General features: G+C 35.8%; 2 protein-coding genes across 3 annotated transcripts; one reads left to right on the top strand and one right to left on the bottom strand.

The window, feature by feature from the left end:
• The first annotated feature begins 169 nt into the window (after nucleotides 1–169).
• LOC123322600 (pro-resilin-like) lies at nucleotides 170–20,189 on the top strand. Its single transcript, XM_044910549.1, has 4 exons — nucleotides 170–326; nucleotides 4,380–4,520; nucleotides 19,497–19,678; nucleotides 19,899–20,189. The coding sequence occupies exons 1-4, from the start codon at nucleotides 303–305 to the stop codon at nucleotides 20,128–20,130; spliced, it is 579 nt and encodes a 192-aa protein (XP_044766484.1). The 5' UTR covers nucleotides 170–302; the 3' UTR covers nucleotides 20,131–20,189.
• On the bottom strand, nucleotides 9,749–14,159 carry LOC123322598. Of its 2 annotated transcripts, none has more exons than XM_044910548.1 (2): nucleotides 13,278–14,159; nucleotides 9,749–10,889 (listed from the first exon to the last, which is right to left on the bottom strand). In XM_044910548.1, exons 1-2 carry the CDS (start codon nucleotides 13,497–13,499, stop codon nucleotides 9,906–9,908), a joined length of 1,206 nt encoding a protein of 401 aa, XP_044766483.1. In that variant the 5' UTR covers nucleotides 13,500–14,159; the 3' UTR covers nucleotides 9,749–9,905. The 2 variants fall into 2 exon arrangements, with proteins under 2 accessions (XP_044766483.1, XP_044766482.1); XM_044910547.1 differs by having other exon boundaries at nucleotides 9,749–10,884; nucleotides 13,273–14,159.
• Nucleotides 20,190–22,602: the final 2,413 nt, after the last annotated feature.

A 22,602-nucleotide genomic window follows, 5' to 3' on the forward strand; every position in this document is an offset into this window, starting at 1 on the left:
ACATCGGGAGAAACTAATTGCACTATTAATTACAGTGATTCCAAATGGTGATCTGCTTCATGTCATCGCTTAAGAATAAGGAAGTGTACCTTGTCTTCTTTATTCGCATCAGAATTTAACTGAAATGGTCTCGTGGGAGTATACAAGAGTAAAAGTATTAGTTCATATAGATAAACACAATGGATTGCAAAAGAACTCAACGATATATAACAGGGAGTTGATTTTTTCATTTCAGTATTGTTGTTAATCCCACAAGTGTTGGGTGTTTTTTGCTAGTGCTAGTGCCGAATTTATTTCAAGCGATGGATCGCAAAATTATTACGAAGGTGAAGAATCATCATTCAACTGAGGGAAATTGTGAACTGATGGAACTGTTACTTCTTTGAGTGTCTATCAATTCGATTTAGTGTACCAAGAGGGTGGTCTGATAATGTGTTTTTTTCTGGAATATTCTGGAGTTATTCTGTGTAATAAGCCGTGTTAATTTGAATTCTCAAATATTCGGTGATATACATATATGGCAAAAATTGAAATATACCGACAAGTTTCAAAATCAATAAGCAGATCAATATACAGAGTGAGTCAAAAGTGAAGCACAAAATTTATAGGTTCGGTATATACGATTTTGAAGGAAAATGCTGAAACTGGTTAATTTTTATTCCAAATTACGCAACTTTTAATGTAAAATTTGCTCACACTCTACAAGTCTACGAGGTTTGGAGTGTAGTTAAGTTTTTTGAATAGTAACCTCAACTTTTTGTATGAAATGAATAGACTTTTCGTTGCTGAGGATTATTTGGTCATTGTGGGATTTTTATCAACCTTTTTCTATCAGAGAAATAAAATGGAATTCTAATATTCATTTTTTCAAGTATTTTGAGCTCAACAACATAGGTACACTTCAGGGGCTACTGATGTTTCAGAAGTAGGTATTAACGAAAACATGGGAATGTAATTGATGAATTGCCTAAAATAAAATCACAATTAGGTACAAAAATAAATATGAACATATATATGTGCATATAATTGATACGTTCTTTATCTTTCATCATTTACTACTTTACGAAAAACTTTTGTCATTGTCTTAAATATATACAGGGTGAGTAAGAAGTGCTCGAAAACTCTTAAATTTTGGATAATGATTCAAACTTTGGTGGAATGGACTCTAATAGGCGCATAAGCTTAAGCTAAAATTATTTTCGATGTAATTGGGTGGACCAAGAGTGGTGGAGCCTGATACCAACCTGCTTTTTCAACTGAGAATACCCAATTTTTTATCATATTCTGAATCTACATGAAATTCTTATTTCGAATTAGCCCAATTGATATAATTTATATGTGTGCCTTTTTGACGGAAACTAGAAGAGCTAGAGCAAAACCGATGACACTTTTCCTAGCTATTTTTCAGATAAACAAGGAATGGTGAAAACCTTAGTCTCTAACGATCCTCCGTTCTTAAGTTATTAGCAAAAATTGAGATTTTGGCGATTTTGAAAAGTTTCATAACTTTTTGTCTCTGAAGTTACAGATATGGAACTTGAACCTTCTTAGGCATTTTTATACGTAGAATCTACTGAGGAAAGATTTTTTTCCCATTTAACAATAACAAATTCAATAAAAGTTTGCATTTGAAAAACTAAAGTTCGCCTAATGATTCGAATTGAAAACATTTGTGGAGCTCCTCAGTGGATTCTACGTAAAAAAGTGTCTGTAGAAGGTTCAAGTTTTAGATCTGCAACTGCAAAGAAAAAAAAGTTATGAGATCCTCTCGAAATCGTCAAAATAGTATTTTTTGCTAATAATTTAAAAACGAAGAATCGTAGGAGGCTATGGTTTTCACCATTCTTCGTTTCTCTGAAAAAGAGCCCGGAAAGTGTCATCGGTTTTGCTCTAGCTATTCTAGTTTTCGAGATCCCCCCACTGGACATCGAATATGGAACACCTCCTGTATAAGGAGATTCAATGTGGAGAATGGAGCACCACTAAACAAATACAGTACTTTCATGATAATAAGGTTTTTCGTGTGTGGTTGAAATTTGAGAGTCGAAAACATTTGTAGACGAAAGGCTCATTCCAAATTTATAAAAGTGCTGGAAAAATTGCAGAAACCGAATTATCAAAATATGATGCGCCCAGAGATACAAAATCTGGTAAATATTTGTGAACTTTTTTCTTTGAATGTCACAAAATCTGTTCAGCAGGTTGGTGTTCCTTTCCCATGGCAGAATCATTGAAAGAAGGAATTTGTGAACAATTTTTTTCAAATTTGCAGCTGGAAAGCTTATAAAGTTTAATGCAAAAAATTTCCACAAAAGTTGAAAAAGAAAGCTGAAAAAATCAAAATTTTTTTACTTGTTTTAATCTATGTCAATTACTGTTGTTGAATATTTCTCCATTGTAACCATCATTCATACAATACCTAATAATATATTATGTTAGGGCGCCAATTTGGGGCTTTGGCTAAGGCGCCAGTTTGGCTAGAGTCGGCTCTGCATTTAACACGCGGACTGAGGCGGAACGCCCTTTCGCGAAACCCTAGGGTTCCGCAAGCCACCATTTGGGTATACAATGGACAAAAAAGTAAAGGGCATATGCCATTTGAAAAAATTGAGTTAATGACATTTTTCAAAGGTTATGTTCAAAAAATTTGTAGTGTCTTTCTGACAAACTGTAGAATGGTCCGAAAAACTGCAGAGAACTTCAAACCAAAATCAGAGTTCCTTTCAAAAAAATTCAACTACCCTCCATCTTTCGTAGAGGATGCATGACAAACTCTTAAATGACATATATGACAAGCTGCGTAATTTATTATGAAAATTAACCTATTCGAGCATTCTTCCACAAAATAGTAAATACCGAAGATATGAATTTTTGCGGTAGGTACTTTTTTCTCACTCGGTCTGAATTGTCGTCAATAGGTACGTCTGCAGAGGCCTAGAGCTTAATATAGGTATTGCTTCGAGTTTTTCCGATAATTTTTATAGTAGGTATTTAAGCGAAAACTTCTTGAGTGTTCTATACAGGGTGTTCTACAAGCTGTATGACAAACTTTGACAGATGGTAGCTGTGCTTATTCTGAACTTTTTTTTTTCCTATGAACATATATCCGATTCGTTTTTGTTTAGAAGATACAAGCATTTAAAGAATCATATTTTATGTTCAAATCATAATAATAAATGGTAATTTTGAGACTATAAAATTTGTTCAAAATCTTCACCTTCATCTTGAATGCAAGCTTCACATTGAGGAACTAAAGATGCCGTTACTCGGCGGATCAGATTTGGGTCGTTTCGTATTTGGTTTGCTGCATCTTGAATTTTATCAAGTAATTGTTGATGAGATTGGATTTCAATATGATAAACAAGCTGCTTCTTATGTCCCCATAAATGAAAATCTAAGGGATTTAGATCAGGCGGACGAAGTGGCCATATATTGGTCCTCCTTGACCTATCCATCTGACTACTTGTCTCCCTCTATTTGGTAGTGCACCATCGTGCTGATACCCCATATTTCAAACAATGTTGAGCTCTAAGTCATCAATGAAGTCAAAAAGGTTGTGCTCCAGAAAATTTTCAAACAAGTCTGCATTCCAACGATCATTTAAAACATGTACTGACATCAAATCATTTTTAAAAATCCCACCCCAAACATTTACACTGAAACGTTGCTGAAATTGTCTTTGTCTAATGCTATAATATATGGATTCTGAGGTGCATACATGTTCATTATGGTTATTGTTGATACCGTCCTTAGTGAAACAAGTGTCAAATGAACAATTAAAAACCGATATTTTCTGTCCGCCTACTTAATCAAAACATGAAAAAAAAATTTCAAATGCTTGTATCTCCTAAACGAAAAGGAATCGGACCTACTTTCATAGGAAAAAAAATGTTCAAAAGAAGCACAGCTATCTTCTGTCAAAGTTTGTCATAGAGCTTGCAGAGCACAGAAGACAAATTTTTCTTGAGACCAAGTGAAGTTTTCAGAATCGGGTATGAAAAATGAGCTTAATGTTACTATTTACTACGATTTCTCCTGAAAATGGAGATTATTCAAATCACATCACTAGTGCAGTAATGAATGAGTACTCCAAAATTAATGTAATCTCAAAAGTCGAGGTGACGGAGCTGTAATTAGAGGGTAAACCAACTCCAGTCACCTTCAAAAAGTTCTTTCGGCTCAAAATAACAGTATTCCGTTCAATGACAATTTTTTACTTTCCATAATTAATGTCGTCCTCAGTGTTCATATCGGATATAAAGAAAAAATAAAATTCTTCTTCATCTCAGAATGAGGTTTCGGTTATAATAAATGCCATTCTCAAGCTGAAAAGTTATTTTTCAGAACTCTTTTCTGAAACTTTCCTAATTTTTTTACAGATCATATTCTTCACTTTTATTTGCAATGGATTTTGTGGGATTGCTAATGATCAGACTGCTCAAGCGAACGCGCCACTGAATAGTTATGGGACTCCCAATTATGATGCCAACGATTATGATAACCATCACGAGAACGGCAAGGTTTGTATTACTTCTCTTGAATCATAACAATAGAGGTAATTTTCCGGTTAGGCGGAATTCTTAATTCTCAAACATGAAATCAGTTGCAGAATGTGTGAAAACATTTCATAAGGAAAAAAACATCTTCACCGATCTTTTTATATTTTGATTTGGTTTTGTAGCATTCCAATAGCTATGATCTTATAGGAAGCAATGTTGAAACCAGCTTGTTTAAGGTTATCCACAAGGCAAATTCACCTGAAAATTTGAATTCTTCACAAAAACTAATTGAAGCGAGTAGAACTATAAATAATTTGGAGAATTGAATTAAATAGTTCAAAAAACTAAACATCATTCGATAGAAAAGTGAATCTTTTTTACAATTGACTAAGTAGGGCCAGTAGGCATTATTAACCGGAAATTTAAAAAATGAAAATAATTTCTAGTGACCATATTTACTCAAATGTAAAAAACTCAATATTATGTTATACTAATTCACAATTCAGAATAGAATTTTCTGTGAATACAAAATTGGAAATCCTTCCTAAGGCAACGTTTCGGTATAATTTATTACCTTCTTCAGGTTAGTACTACGAAACATTGATCTCATGATATGAAATATGGTATTAATTTTTTTCTTTATGAGCTCGATTATTTCTCGAAGTTTTAAGGAAAACCTCATCGAACTAATGATTCGATTGGGGCAAATGTATGTAAAACTGAATTGTTATAAGTAAATGTATGAATTATAAAGGGTGAGTCTTCGACTTGTATATATCTTTTAACAGTTCGTAACTATCGTGAGCAATTTTTGTGAATCTTTTCTTCCTCTTTTTTTAAAGGCTTTTTATAGCATCAAGGTTTTTCACAAAGATGTTATGTTTTTCAGGAATCATTTTCTTGATAGTCTATCCATTGCTCATTGTATTTAATTTACCTCATTGTTGATTTTAATGTCCCTTTGTGTCAATGACCATAGCAGTCGAGACACCTTCTTTTAATAAAAAAAAAAAAAAAAAAAAAAAAAAGGAATCATTTTATCGTTTATTCTCAATTCAGATAGGTAACTAATAAATCAATCTTCGATGTTATCGTTTTCAGTGGTGATATCGCAAAAAATTCAATTATATTGGTAAAATTTAAATATCGAATGAAATTTAAGGAATATTGTTGTACAGGGTGCTTTTTTCGAATTGAAACCTATTTATCCATTTTTCCTAGGCCAAACCTGAAAAAAATTCTGAAACAACCAGTTGTTGCGGGTAATAAAAGCACTAGATATCATCAAAATATATAGGAAAGATCGAAAGTTATGGAAAATTGACAAAATCTATGAAACACTGTACCTTTATTATAGAGATAGACCCTTATATACGTTATTCTGAGTCAGCTTCGTGTCCTTTATCTGCCCTTAGCTTTCACCCATTCTCCATTCAATCACATTGTATATAATATACCTTGTATTTCAAATTATTGTCCTTCCAGTAAAATGAAATCGAAAAACTGTTGGGTCAAGTTGTCAGATTATTTTCAAATAATAGGATGATGCGTATACAGCTTTATGCTTCTATGTTAGGGACTTTGAAGATCACTGCTCTTCTGTATATTTGAAGAGATGCTAGGAAAATTGGGAAATTACGGGAATTTCGATATGACTTCTTCATATTTACCTAGACTAGTACTAGTACAGCCTTCTTTATTTCAGAAGGTGTTTGAAAAAGCCGTGGCACTGTATTAGATGAAATGGTTTTGAACATATTCATTTGAGTTCAGGGTATGGTCTACAAAATTCCCTGAAAATAATGCATTTCATATTGGAAAATTTTTCATCTTTTCGAATATGCGAAATGACAGTTATCTTCAAAGTCCCTCAATACCTTACACGACATAGAAGCTGAAAGTTCTATAGGTACGCATTATCCTATTATCAACAAAAATAACCAGCCAACTTGACCGAACTAGTTATTAAGTATTCTTTATTGAAAAAACAATTGGAGACACGACGTATAATATATATTCTGAATCAGAGGAGAATCAGACTGAAAAATGTAAAAAGCATAGTGTTTATATTCGAAAAAATAAAAGTTTTTTTCTGCGGACTGCAGAAAATCTACTAACTACGTCACTGAATTCTCCAAGAAACGAGACTGTAGAATATCATATTGATTATTCGATCGATATATCCACTGACACTTGACGAAATAGAGGCAACAATTCAAAGAGTCAAGAATTGAGTTTCGTAGATCCATTATCAAAACAGAAATTCATCAAAATATTCATTTTTTTAAATTGCAACCCATATTTTTTTATGTTCATTATTTGAACAATTTTTGTTCGGTTTTAGTTGTTTAAAATAATGAACAGAAAAAAAAACATGGGTTGCCATTGAAAAAAAAGAAGGTTTTGATGAATTTCTGTTTTGATCATGGATCTACGCTTTCGTTAACCCTGTATATATTATGGTTATTTACAAAAAAAAATATGCGACTGAAATATGTAAAAAACATTGTGTTTATATTCAAAAGAAATAAAGTAGCGGACTGCAGAAAATCTACTAACTATGCCACTGAATTCTACAAGGAAGAAGACTGTAGAATATAATATTGATTATTCGATATATCCACTGATACTTGACGAAATAGAGGCAACAATTCAAATAGCCAAGAATTGAGTTTCCATTCATAACTTGAAGAAGATGAAGGGTTTTGTCCATTATCCATCTTTGAAAATCGAGGTCGTGCCATACATTTTTCCCTAGCTCTTACGTTTACGGAGCTGCCATTCTATCCCATCTAATTTTGCCCACCCTGTACAGAGTGTTAACTAGAGATGCTGTAAAATGCAGAGGTTAATGAAAAACGGTATCTTATAGTGAATTAAGAATTGTCACAGGAATTTGGATAAAAACAAAACGAATATGATTTCGCTGACGTTTCGTAACAGTTCTTTTTTCAAGGCTGCAATACATTTGTTCTAGGTAAAACATGAATTGAAATAAGAAATTCACAGTACCCTATTATAAACCCTGTATAGAGTGTATAGAAAATTTAAGAAAACCACTGCCTATAGTTTTTCAACTTCTTATCGACTCATCATTGTGGACACTGTAAAATTTTTGAGGGATTCCCATCAAATATTTGTTGATCTTGAGAATATTAATAATCAATTCAGAAGTGCCCGCAGAAAATTTATTTTCCAATTGGTGAATAAACTGTATGAAAATAGCCCGAACATTGCAATAATTTATCGATTCGTAACGTAGAAAAATCGATAAATATAGTTCTATTAAAGAGACGCCGAAATCGTTTTCAAAGAGAATACCTGCAACATGAGTAGAAGGACCACGCAAGCGAGGATAATTGGAGCTCATGACAATTTTCAGACCGTGAAACACTTTGCGCAATTCGGCTGATTGAACGGATACGATTATATTCATAATGTGCATTTCTCCGCAAGACTTCTACGGACGCAAAGTTAGTAAATGATCGGTGAAACCGTTCATTACAAAAGAGGAGAAGAACGATTATACTCAACAACTTCAATGTAGATATCTGATTAGCTACATAATGAAATGCAGAATTCATGTACTCGAATGCAGAAGTGGATAACAAATTGGGAAAGGACTGACGTTCAAATTCGTAACCAGATCTGTCACAGACACAGACACAGGTGCTGATCCGGTGAGAGTTGAGTTTAAGTTTGTGCCATCTGCCGATTAGATTCCAAAATGCAAATTAATGTGAGATTTATTTTTTATTGATTCGATCTTCACAAAATTCATCACATCATCTTTATATCGGTACTCTAGGACGTTATGACTTTAGCCTTGCGGCTTTCACACTCCTCTCCAGAGGAACATTTACTCATCCCAGATATCTCAGCTCTCATATCTCAGCTCAGTTGGAGCCCTTTCCAGTTTTTCGGGCTCGTGGTGGTGGTCGGGACCGGGTCGCTCCTCGGCTCCCTGCCGTCGGTTGGATTCCTGTTCTACCCGCAATACCTGTCGGAGTAGACGGTGTTCCTCTGCAGTCCCCATGAACTTGCGTACATTTCTCGCAAGAATGGATGGATGACGAACATGACGCCCTCTGTCTCAGGAAACAACCTTCCGGAAGTCAACCAGTAGTTCGACGCAGATATGTCGACGTAACCATGGTTGACCTCTTTCTGGTGCCTTCCATGCAAAGGTTTGCCAATCAGTTTCTGCATTTTACTTTCTGCAGAATGTTCGATGGTTTCCAATTGGTCCTGTTGCTTTAACAGTGTAGAACTATCAGCAACACAAACTACTCGATGGAGTTCTGACGAAGCAGCCTTGCTCAGGAAATATTTTCGAAGTCCTTCAATTTCCTGGGACATACGGTTACAAATCAACAATTTCTATCCCCAAGATGTCCTGGCACCTCTGTCCGTTCTATTGAGCTTTTGAGGTGATGTTTATTGTGTTTAGTCACCATCGTCCTTTTTTTTTCTGTAAGTCTGCTAAATCCGTGGTAGTCCAAGAGATGATACCAAATGAGTAGCTCAGCGCCGAGCAAGCGTAGGTATTAATCGCTTTTATCAGATTCTTGCTGTCAAGGCCAGTTCTCATTATCCTTCTCAATCTTCGGGTGAAATCCTCCGTTAATTCTTTCTTTATCTGGCTCGGATTGATTTTTCTTGGCTGTTTTATGCCTAGATACTTGTATGTGTCTCCTTCCTTTAATGCTTCTTTTTCCGCACCTTCCTTGAGTTTAAACTTACCAAATTCTATTTTTTCTTTCATTATGTTTAGCAGTCGACATTCTGCTAGTTCAAACTTCATTCTGATGTCTTCCGAGAATCCTTCCACCATATTGTTATTATTATTATCTACTGAGTTTCAATACAATTCGATCGCTATATTCGGAAAATTGGAAAAATTGCGGATATTTATAACTGGCCATCAACTCACTTCATCGGTGCATACGGAACATCCAGAGATTATAAATTAATATTGTAATATAGTAAAAATATGGGATAGGCACTTCTATATCAAGTACCTACTAAAAAACGGACTATATTTTGGGCTGTTTGTCTCATTTGACAATGAGCGTTGAAAATGAACTATAAATACAGAAAAACTGTTTAATATAGCTATTATTACAACTAGGGAAATATATTCATATTTCCCGTGGTGTAATCAATAGTTTTTTTCTGATTGAAATTGTTCGTGTAATAAAGTAAGACACTGAATTGTGTGTGGACTGTATTTCTGGGTTTTAGAATGATACAATTTTTATCGGATACATGAAACATAAATGACTGAATAAATGACGTTGTCGTTCTGAATTTTCGCATCGAAGTGACCAACGCCCGTCTGGAGATGCCCGTACTTCCAGGCTCCTTAGGTGGGGTAGCGAAGTCTCGGCTAGCTGGCGCCCGGCATTAGCACCGGCGGTCCTGCAGGCAGTGGCGTACTGTACATGCCCCCCTCCTTGAAAGGTCCTCGGGTGAGCTTTCAACCGGAAGTGGACAAAGTTTTACCAATGATCTGGATACGATTCCATCGGTTGTCTTGATTCTTGCTACTCTAGCAATACCATCCTTGCCAGAGAAAAGTTCCAAAATACGTCCCATTCGCCATCTCATGGGGGGCAAGTTGTCCTCCTTGATTAATACCAGTTGTCCAATGTTCAAACTACCAGTGTTTCTTGTCCATTTTTGGCGGGTCTGTAGCTCGCTTACGTATTCTCGTTGCCAACGGCTCCAAAACTGCTCGTAAACCTTTTGGACCAGTTGAAATTGGGATAAGCGATTTTCTGGCAGATGCATGACGGTACCCTCGGGCACGGCGGTTCCTGCTCTTCCAAGTAGAAAGTGCGCGGGGGTTAAAGGGGGAAGGTCATTAGGACAGGAAGTAAGAGGACAAATGGGTCGGGAATTCAATACCGCTTCGATTCGCACAAGTAATGTTTGGAAATCAAAGAAGAAAAATGTATATGATCTTAAAACTCGTTTTAAGTGATTCTTAAGACTCTTTACTCCCGCTTCCCAAATTCCTCCGAAATGGGGAGAGTTTACAGGTATGAAATGCCATGCAATGCCCATATCAGTTACTGCCTTTGAAATTTCTAGGTTTTGTTCTTTGAAAAAGTTAAACAACGACTTAAGGTCTTTATTAGCTTTGACAAAGGTTGTGCCATTGTCAGAAAACACCTCTGCGGGCATTCCACGACGGCTTACAAATCTGTGAAAGGCTTGCAAAAAGTCATCGGTACTTAATGATAAAATTAACTCTAAATGAATTGCTCGCGTGGTAAAGCAAACGAATACTGCTTCTTCTAGTGTGTCTACGCCAGTTAATAAATCATCTACGTACATGTCTTCCCTAATTATTCGCGCAATTTTTGGGTACTCGTCTTCATTCTCATGAGCGACTTGGTGTAAGCATCGGGTTGCTAAGAATGATCCAGCTTTCGTGCCGTAAGTGACGGTGTTTAATTCGAAAACTTTGATTGGCTCGTTTGGATTTGATCGCCATACGATTCTTTGTAATTTTCGTTGTGTGGGATCTACCAATATTTGCCGATACATCATTTTTATGTCTCCGGAGAGGGCTATCGCTCGCATTCGAAATCTCAAAATTATGGATAATATGTCTGACTGTACTACAGGGCCGTTCATTTGTAAATCATTAAAAGAAACGCCTGAGGATGACGGAGAAGACGCGTTGAAAACTACTCTCAACCGGGTCGTTAAGCTCGTATCGCGAAGTACACCGTGATGGGGCATTACGTATTCCTGATCGCTCTGTGTACTGGCATTATCTGTCACTTCTGTCATGTGACCTAGTTCTTCATATTCGCGCAGGAAACTTGTATACAGATTTCTGAGAGTTTGGTTTGCCATTAACTTTCTTTCTAAGCTCGCGAAACGTTTTATCGCAATTTCTCGCGAGTCACCCAATTGGCTGGTGGGAGACTTAAACGGATAGGAGACAATATATCTACCGCCCGGAGAAATTTTCAAACTATCAGTAAAATATTGTTCGCATAATTCTTCTTCTGAAGAAAGAGGTTTTTTGGTGGATATTTCTTCAACTTCCCAAAATCGGGCTAGTGGATCCTGAACGACTCTATGAGAGCTTAGATTGCAAATTGTATTGTTACTGTAGGTATCGAATGGACCCGCTACAACCCAACCAACCTTGGTTTTCTGTAATAACGGACCGTGTTTCATTAAATGGATTTTCTCTGGACACAAGAGATTCCAAAACGCATCGGAACCGATTAATAAGTCTATTTTCTGTGTTTTATAAAATTCAGGATCAGCCAATGTTATATTATTTGGAATGCTCAGAGATAAATGATCCATTCTGAATCCCGGTATTTGATTTGTTATTTTATCCAATATGAAGCAATTCAAATCGAAGCTAAAATGATCTGACAGTGCCCTTATTTTCAAATTGCATCTAAAGCTTGAGTGGCTTGTTTTTTCGGCAATCCCCGAGATACTGAGATTGACCTTTGACTTTGGTATCTTTAATTTGTCATGAAATTCGGAAGTTATAAAACTCGATTGTGAGCCACAGTCTAATAACGCACGCGCTGTGACGTAATTACCTAAGACATCACGTATTTGCACCTTAGCTGTAGGTAAAATTCCTGTTTGGATGTTTACGAGATTGCAATTAGACATCTGAACTGAGCTTTCCTGCGTTTGCTCTTCCGAACGCTGTTGAGACAATGCAAGATTGCTATTTTCAGTCTCCTTGTGCAAAATACTATTATGTTTTTCTCCGCAAATTCTGCAGCCTGACCACTTGCAGTCACTGGAAATGTGATTTTGACGAAGGCAATTTATGCACAATTTCATTTCTTTAACCTTCGAATTACGCGCCGGAACAGACAACTTGAGAAAATCACCGCAATAGAACAGGCTGTGATCAGATTTACAGTAGAAACAACTGGGTTTTTTGTTTTCATTTTTATTCTGAATATTAGAGTGTAAATTTCTTGTGTAACTATTTTTGGTTTCACGATTAGAATCTTTATTTTCCCGAAAACGGTTAGCGGAACGCGCTTCGTTACGACTCTTTTCAAAATTCATCTCCATATTTTCTAACAGATCCGCTCGTTCTTTCAGAAAATTTTTAAAATGTTCTAGGCTGCAAGAACTACTTTGTTTTGCCTTTAATCTTTCCCACTCTCGCGATGAATTCGAATCTAATCTACTGGAGCAAATATAAATGATCAAAGTGTCCCAATGGTCGGTAGGCTCACCTAAATGCTTCAAAGTTGACAAATGTTTGAATAGATTGTCTGACAAATTTCGAATTTTTTCTGCGGACTCGGTCGTTATTTTCTCTAAATTGAAAATTGCACTAATGTGATTTTGCACCAACAAATTATTATTATTGAATCGCTCACATAACGTTTTCCATGCTATCTTGTAATTGCTGGCACTAAATTCCAGGGCTCGGATCACCTGTGTTGCCGAACCCACAAGTGATGCCCTCAAATAATGGAATTTCTGAATTTCGTTAAGCGCTGAGTTATCGTGGATAAGTGATTCAAATATGTCTCTAAAGTCCAACCATGTTTGAAAGGATCCGTCAAACTTGGGAAGTTTAATGTCTGGAAGTTTAATTCCACCATTATTCTGACTGTTCTGACTCGAGTTTGCTTGAATGACGATGCTGCTATTATCGCTATCTGCCGGTTTGAATTTTTCTATTAACTTCTTCGCCTTTGCCGTACTCGTATAATATCTATTATAAAATTCTTCGCGTTCTAGTAACTGCTCATCTTCGTTCTCTTCGATACTGTAATCTATTTCGGATTGAATATCTTCAAAATTTGGTATTAAATCTTCCAAATCTTGAACTCTTTGCTCTAATTCAATGATCACCGATCGATCTACTCCCGATGATGAAATGCTGCTTTCCACAGATTTTACGTGTTTTTCGAATAAGGTCAGCTTTGCCTTGAGCACTCCGCGTTTTTTAATCATAATTTTTAAAGCTTCCAAGTGTGACATATTTTATGAAATAGGTATCTACTTAATATCTCAATATTTCATGCAATGATCAGAAGACTATGTGGAATTATTCTCAAACAATAACAGGCAAATGAATAATGTGCTTCGAATTTCCAAACAATAATTGTACGAACTACGAAATATCGTATTGAAAGGGAATGAATGAATGGAAACTTACTGCGCACTATCTATCTCGTAGCAGATCTCGTAGTAGCTTTCGTAGTTTGTCTCTGTTCTTAGGATTGCTCTGCTTGCTTGACGCCGCTTGATGAACCAATTCTCCTGTATTCTGGATACTCCTTTCTCGAACTCTCACGTTGAGTTGTTTTGCTCGCTTGATGCCGCTTGCTAAACCAATTCTCCTGTATTCTGGATTCTTCTTCGTTGAATCCGGTCGAAGGTCCAATGTTCGTGTAATAAAGTAAGACACTGAATTGTGAGTGGACTGTATTTCTGGGTTTTAGAATGATACAATTTTTATCGGATACATGAAACATAAATGACTGAATAAATGACGTTGTCGTTCTGAATTTTCGCATCGAAGTGACCAACGCCCGTCTGGAGATGCCCGTACTTCCAGGCTCCTTAGGTGGGGTAGCGAAGTCTCGGCTAGCTGGCGCCCGGCATTAGCACCGGCGGTCCTGCAGGCAGTAGCGTACTGTACAGAAATAATCTGTTATGGGGAAATCATTGTTAGATTGTATATTTTTGTAATAATTAAATTTTTAACGTTGCTATGGGCCATGTTTCTGAAAATCATGGTTGACTGGTTTCATTTTGACGTCTTGTCAGAAATAAAATTATTGAAATAATGTCGAACTACGTCGAAACCATAGACCTATAAAACACATGGACGCGCCCTTCCAGTGAGTTTCAATAGCCACGAGTGCGGCCAACATGAGATGGAGCAAGTATGGACAAGAAAACGTTCCTTAGAACGCCTTAGCGCTAAGCGCATAATATTTATTTCGATTTTTTTTTTAAATAGGGAAAATTAGAAATGGAGTTTGCTTAGAAATATTTCGATAATTGATTATAAACCTCATAATATTTATTTCGATTTTTTTTTATATAGGAAAAATTAGAAATGGAGTTTGCTTAGAAATATTTCGATAATTGTTTATAAACCTAATTCTTTTCATTTAGGTATTAATTTCCGAGCTATATTTGTATATTGGCGCGCGTTAGAGATAAAAACAAGTACCTATAATCGAATAAAAAAATTAACCGAATATTAGTATCATTTAGATTGCGTTTAATGATCCGATTAGATTTTAAGAGCACAATTTTTGCTTTCGGCAACTATTCCTCCGAAAATACAATAGATAAGTTCATGAAAAGTTTGTGAATAAATTGATTTGAATAAAAACAATTGAGCACATTTTTAGCCAACACAATATTTTGATTTCTTGTTGGTTCAATATCTGGAAAAATATTTCATTGATCAATATTGATCAAAAGGTTGAAAAATAGACATTATACAATCAGCATACTAAGTTATTTTTCAACTGAGGATAATTTTTAGGAAGCATATTTATATTTTGTCCCAATGGAAAAGCTCGCATTTTGGGCATTTATTTTCTCTTCTAATCTCAAGTGCTTTTTGAGTATTATTTTATCTAAAAGAGAAAAGAATTGACATACATTTATTGATTTGAAATGAATAATTCAACTATGATATAATAAATCGATTAATACATTCGAAGTTACTATACCTGTGAAATTTCACTTTATCTGTCTTTTCAACTCATTTCGTACTATTAATTGCACTCTACGAGGACACCATTATTACTTTCATAATAGAAAAAGGATACGACATTCAAAGTTGATCTAAAATTGATGAGAAAATTCTGAAAATTTCGATAAATACAAAGTGCAAACGAATGTTTTGCCCATACTAGCTCTATCTTATTTCGGCCGCACCCCCTCTCTCTCTACGCCGTGTCCATGTGTTTAATATGTCAATGGTCGAAACTCAATCGGCAAAAGCCCGTGAATCTTTGGTTCCGGCTAAATCTCAAGCTGCCTACAGTAGAGAGTACGATTGCTTCCAGGAGTGGAAAAGAAAAAATTTGGTGGACGGTGTGAGCGATAATATTTTGTTAGCATATTTCCAAGATTTGGTATGTTGCTCTGATTCTTGTTATTCTTGATGTATGATTAATTCATTCGATCCCCAGTCGCAGAAATATTCACTAAACACGTTATGACCGAAACTATCGATGTTGAGATCAATGCTACATTTGAAGGAAAAAACTGATGTCAAATTATTCGATGAAGTCGAAGCATTTGTTAAGAACAAAAATAAAGGATACGTTCCTAAAAAATCAGCAGTGTTGTCCCGGGAGCAGCTCAAGACATTCTTGAGTGAAGCTCCTAATGACGTTTTTTTGATGTATAAGGTAAAAGTTTCATTTTGATTTCCTCTGTTGATAAGATTTTTACATTCACAATTTTGAAGGTTGTTTTAATAATGGAAATCTTTGGCGCCTGCAGAACACAAGAGCTGGTGAATATGCTATCTTCAGATATCGAAGATCGTGGGTCGGTAATCATAATTAAAGTCTCAAAAACTAAGAATGATATAAACAGAATATTCACTATAATTGATGAAGAAGATCTGGGTGCTGCTCGTTTGGTGCGGGAGTATTCGGCGTTGCGTCCGCAAGGCGTTCTTAGGTTCTTCGTAGCTTATAGAGATAAGAACTGTACTCTTCAGCCTGTCGGCAAAAATACCTTCGGAAAAATTCCGACTAAGGTTGCTGAATGGTTGGGATTAGATAATCCGAAAATGTATACAGGCCATTGTGGAAGACGAACATCCGCGACTTTGGTTGCCGATGCGGGAGCCTCAATGACAACACTCAAGAGACATGGTGGTTGGAAAAGTTCGTCTGTTGCAGAAGGCTATCTGGCTGACAGTATGCTGCACAAAAATAAGGTAGCGAAGATGATAGCAGGTGTGGAGGGAGAGCCATCTGCAGCAACACAGTCTTTGAAGACCGTTTTGGGAGAATCGTCCGAGACTGCTGCTGCACGGAATGTTCTCAAGAAAACTGTAGTCTCGTCGACGAATAATTATGAACAAGATATTTCTTCTTCCTTTGTATCTGGTGGAAAAACTTTCAGTGGAAATTTCAACAATTGCAGTTTCCATTTTGTTACTAAATAAAGAAATGAAATATGATTTGACGTTTTGAAAGAAATATGATCTGACGTTTCATATTTCCCTAGGGAAATATGAACTGACATTCCATATTTCCCTAGGGAAATATGAGTGTGTTAGGACACATGGTAACTAAGGCGATATAGCTCAATATTGGTTCGATCAGAAAAAAACAATTTTCTGTTTCAATAGCGCGAAATTCGAATTCTATTACTTGTATTGAATTTCAATATCGACTTAGTTGAGATCAGAAAACAAACATCCTAAGCGACAAAACAAAAATGTGGTTTTGTTTTGTGATCAGGATTCATTTGTTCATTGTTTGTAATCAATTGATATCGTTGAAATGCACAGATAACAGAATCATATTGAAATGCTCTGTCGGATGTTCTAAATCTCATTTGAAATTCATAAAAAATGTACAAAAATTTTAAGTTATGGACAACAAATAGAGCTTTGAATAGGACACAAAAGTCCTGGGTGATCTGCCAACATTCGATATATAGGGTGTTTCATTGGTAAATGAACATACGTCTGCTGAGCTAGAACCCTAGGCGAGTCCAAAAAACCCATATATGATAGGTCTAATCAATTCCATAACCGAGATACAGGGTGCTTCATGTATTCACCTAAAATTTGAATTTCTCATAACTTTTGTGATCAACGTGCGAACTGAGTGTCTTGCTCACTTAAATCTTACTTCAAAAACAGAACAGATTGTCTTAGAACGATTTGTAACTAAAATAAGCAAAGAAAACATTTCTTACTTTGCTTTACCTGGAGTTTCCTTTGAGCAAAATGACGTCCCGGACAATGAAATCTACTGGATCTCATTGAAAATTTTCTGGTCTTTTCAAAAATCTCAATCAAATCAAAAAATTCTGATATACAGGGTGTTGAATTCCAGCCTGGAAGATGTCCCATATTTTTCAATTACGGACCTGGAATTTTTTGGAAATGCTCCAGGCTCCAGGGAAAGCAAAGTGAGAAATGTTTTCTTTGCTTATTTTGGTTACAAATCGTTCTAAGACAATCTGTGTTTGTGTATGTGAATCATATATTCCAAATATCAACCGACTATACTAGTTGGTTCAAAAGTTATGAGAAATTGAAATTTTAGGTGACTACATGAAGCACCCTGTATCTCGGTTATGGAATCGATTAGACCTATCATATATGGTTATTTTGGACTCGCCTAGGTTAGCTCTAGCTCAGGTTACTGTATGTTCATTTACCAATGAAACACCCTGTATGTACCATCCTAACATACACATTTCAGTTATTTACATATTATTTACAGAATTTTCAGAACCACAATTGAAAACTTTAGGAAGGTATACAAGATCAGTATGTTAGCCCTTCAGTATAGTTTCTTTATGTTTTTTTCATGATGCCTTTATGACACAATATACAGGGTGTTCTACAAGCTCTATGACAAACTTTGACAGATGGTAGCTGTGCTTCCCTAATAGCACAAAGTAGTCCTATGGACATCCATAGGACGTTTTCTTCGGACATTACGGACATCCATGGAACGTCCATTTGTGGTAAAATTGACGTTCTATGGACGTCCGAAGGACGCAGAAATGTCACAACTCTGAACTGAATTCGGACGTCCATCGTGAACATCCAATGGATCCAATAGATAATGAAATAATATGGATTAGGTCGAATTTTGAGGAGAAATAAAAACTTATTTCATGAAAAATATACATATATTGATATTTCCACCAAAGAAAACAAATAATTATTGCTCATGTATTTCCACATGAGCTATAATTATGACAATAAATATATGAGCAGAGGTAAAATGTCAATAGGGTCACATATCTTCGTACGACAATAATTATAATAAACAATAATAATATTGTTGATAGGAAATAAATTGAAATTAAAAATCTTTCAATACATGAAAAACGACTTTCTGTTTCTTCCTCACAGTTGTGCATGATGAAATAAAGTGTTCAAATTTTGGGTTATTATGCCTTAGGTACTGCATGTGCTCTAATGTACATAAACAAGTTTATTCTCAACAATCTTGATTGAAAGCCTCAGTGAAAATATAATATAAAGTGATAATCATTGAACAGTTTTTGCCTTAAGTAGAGGAAAGCTTCCAATGTTGTCACTATATTCTTCAAAGTGGGCACCACAACGGATCATTTCTTTCGAGGGCAATAAAATGATATACTGTTGAAAATTTGTATCGCCTGCTCTAACAAACATTGTGTTCTTTTTGAGTACTAACCGCCCTCTTTAAGGGTTTAGCAGTGTATGTCGAAGCTCTGGATACATTCAACAAATCAAATAGCTCATCCAAGAATTACATTTTCAGAATGTACATAGCATACATACCTCCTATTAATTAATCCATTGATTAACACACATTTTTAAGGTTGGATTGGTTCAAGTAAAAACGATTAATGTTGTAATCACGTGGTTCTTTGAATCAAACATTTCTTACAAGAAAATCAATTTCCTGATAAAAGTGTCGACTGCAATAAATGGGTATTTTTAATTTAGACTCTTATGAGATTTGTAATATGTTGTTTGTAAACAAGAATTTGCATTAAAACATATTGACATAGACACTGTGGGCGCTGACTTTATCCTTATTCTTCATACAATAATTTACGTGGATGAACAGTACTAAATTGACTTGCAGTGAAATGTTCACAGGATTGTGAATTTGCGAATTGCGATTTTAGTGGCCGGTGGTATATTTTCCCTACTCAAGGAGCGCTACTTTTTAAGGTTCAATCGAGTCTAAGACATTAAATTCGTTCGTTTATTTCTTTTCCATTGTTACGAAATGTTTGTTTCTATTGCAGCCAAAAGCATACGAATTCGGGTATCAAGTTAAAGACGACTACTCTGGAAATGATTACAACCGTCAAGAAGTGAGCGACGGCAATCAAGTACGAGGTGAATACAGGGTGGCTCTGCCTGATGGAAGAACACAAATTGTTACATACTGGGCCGATTGGCAGAGTGGATTCCATGCTGATGTGAGGTAAGAATTGTGGAATCGACAAAAATAAATCGATAAAAGGCGAGCTTTCAAGCCCTCAACTTATTCTTGTACTCTAAAAATATTCACACGTCATGGAAGAATTACTATCCTGCACTGCAACTCATAGTTGGCACTGTTCAATTTCATGTGACTTCTTTTTGTCAATAGTGTGGGAAATGATTACATTATCACCTATTACCATTATTGATCGAATTTTCAGATACGAGGGCGAAGCAAGATATCCAGACCAATACAACAACAATAATAACCAAGGCTATAACTATCAAAATGGCTACAATCAACAACAAAATGCTTATCCGGCTCCTGCAGGAATCAATAACGATGCATATAATATCAACAATGACTACTCTGGATCCCAAGATGGTGGATATAACAATGGTTATAATGGATATAGTCAAAAACCCAGGTATAGAAACGGATATGGTAGTTGAATATCGAACAATTCTCGAATCTAATTGTTTCTCATCATTTGCCTGTGCCTGCTGTATATACCTGATGATTGATATCCTATAGATCAGATTTTTTTGTACTTGAATATTTTTGTAATAAAATTTTATAAAATATTCAATGTCAGATGATTGAACTCAAAACAATACCTACCTAAATATTTAAGATGCTGAGGTTGAGTACTCACACTCACGTATCGGTATCAGCTTTTTTAACGGGGGTTCCATCAGGATGAACGAGCCCATAACGTTTGTTATGGGCGTTATTTTTGCTTTCCGCTCTCAAACTCTGACATTTTCAGTCATAGAAAAATTTAACTATCTATAATTTATATATTTTTTTTCGGTAGAGAAAAAAATCTGTTATACAGATTCGACTGCGCCCTTATCGTAGGATATGTCGGGTTGGCTGAGATTTTATTGCCGACCGAGTAAGAAACCACAATTTTGCAGAGGCACTACCATCCCGGAGAAAGCCATATCGGTCCTGGCGTTTGAATGATGTCTTTTCTAGCGCTTCTGTCTAATTTATTTCTTCATTTTCTCTGCCCCTGTCCTCCCTCTTGTTTCTTGTGGTGATATTGCAAATACAATTGTATATTCTATTCCACTGCTCTCTACTCTACATCATACTCGGTTTAATTCCGGATACCCCCTGTTCAGTTCGGTGCTGAACTGTCTCAAAATATCAAAATTCCAAAATTTCTCGTCGATTTTTATTTTCTGTCCAACTGACATTAACATTATTTTTTCTATCTACATTGTCATGACGAATAAAATAAAATAATTATAAAAGTAAGCTGGTAGGATCCGACATGTTTCTCCCCCGCTAGAAGAACTAGTTCTTTTCTAGCTCCAATAGACACACCTTTGTGACAGGTCGTCAATATTCCCCTGAAGACGTCTTTACATCCACAACTCTTACTTTTCGATCTGGTCCAGGATAAACATTAGTTATTCTTCCCAATTTCCATTTATATCTTGGGGCATTATCATCAACTAGAACAACAACATCGTCCACTCGAACTGGTTTCTGATCTCTAGTCCATTTATTTCTTCTGCCCAACGACTCCAAAAGGAATCTAGAAGATGTCTAGATAATTTCCACCCCCGTATCAAAGAGTTTTCATTCAAATTATTAGGAAATGGGGGACTTTCTCCAATTGAAGAACCAATCAAGAAATGATTTGGTGTAAGTAGTTCGAGATCATTTTGATCATTTGATAGTCTAGTCCAGACATGGGCAAACTTTTTGATGGGAGGGCCAGATAAAATGAAAAATTACCTAGGCGGGCCAAAAAAATTGAAAATTCACATTTGTACAAGTGTAAACTTCATTTCGATTCATATATCATGACTTACATCCTAGAAAAGTAAAAAAGAAAAATACAAAAATTAATTATTGTTAGGTAGGATACGAAGGAGTATGTGAAAAATGAAAATGTGATTGATCTTCTGAAAGTTGTTCATACTCTGGTAGAAATTGGTACCTAGTGATGATGCGAAATTCTGTTCACTAATGTTGCCTACAGATTACTCTGACGTGACGTGGGCTCAAGTTATAGTGCGCACGAATCAGAAATCTAACATAGGATTTTGCGCGGAAGCGTTAAATTACTGTCTTGCGAATGCACTTCGTCAACATCACGTCAGACAAATTTAACGCTTCAGCGCAAAATCCTATGTTAGATTTTTGAATCATGCGCATTATGACATGGGCGCAGGTCACGTGAGAGTAATCTGAAGGCACCTTTAGTGAACAGCATAAAGTATCATCACTGCCAATTTATACCAGAGTATGAACAACTTTTAGAAGCTCGATCACATTTTCATTTTTCACATACTCCTTCGTATCCTACCGAACAATAAGTTTTGAATTTTTTACTTTTCTATGATGTGAGTCATTTTCGATGTATGAATCGAAGAAAGTTTATCACTTGTAAACATGTATATTTCCAATTTTTTTGGCCCGCCTAGGTAATTTTCCATTCAGGTTCTCAAGATTCCTAAGCCCAAGCAAATCCAAAATAGTTTATTTAAAATTGAAAGAACTAGAACACTACACTGATGCTAAGTTGCGCGCTTTGCTAAACTAAAATTAATATTGGATGCAATAAATAATACCGCACTTAAAGCTCAAAAAATTCCATTCAGGAGGAAACCGTTACTTAATCGATTCTTACTACGCAGAATCGAATAAATTTTCATGTATAGTTCACAATTGAATACTACCCTCATATTTATATAGAGCTCAGCACCCAGCTATTCGTTGCATGTCCATGCGGCATTATTTGTGTTCTGTGATGCAGAACATAGCAGGAGATTTGGAGACTTGTACTTGTTATGTGCAAAGATTATATACTTACTCTATAATCTTTGGTTATGTGGATACTATCAAGGTCCATTATCTGCGCAGTTACAAGAAATAATGCCAGCCGCTGCCAGATGCACACACAG

This window comes from Coccinella septempunctata, chromosome 1, assembly GCF_907165205.1.
Source record: "Coccinella septempunctata chromosome 1, icCocSept1.1, whole genome shotgun sequence".
NCBI classification, from domain to species: domain Eukaryota; kingdom Metazoa; phylum Arthropoda; class Insecta; order Coleoptera; family Coccinellidae; genus Coccinella; species Coccinella septempunctata.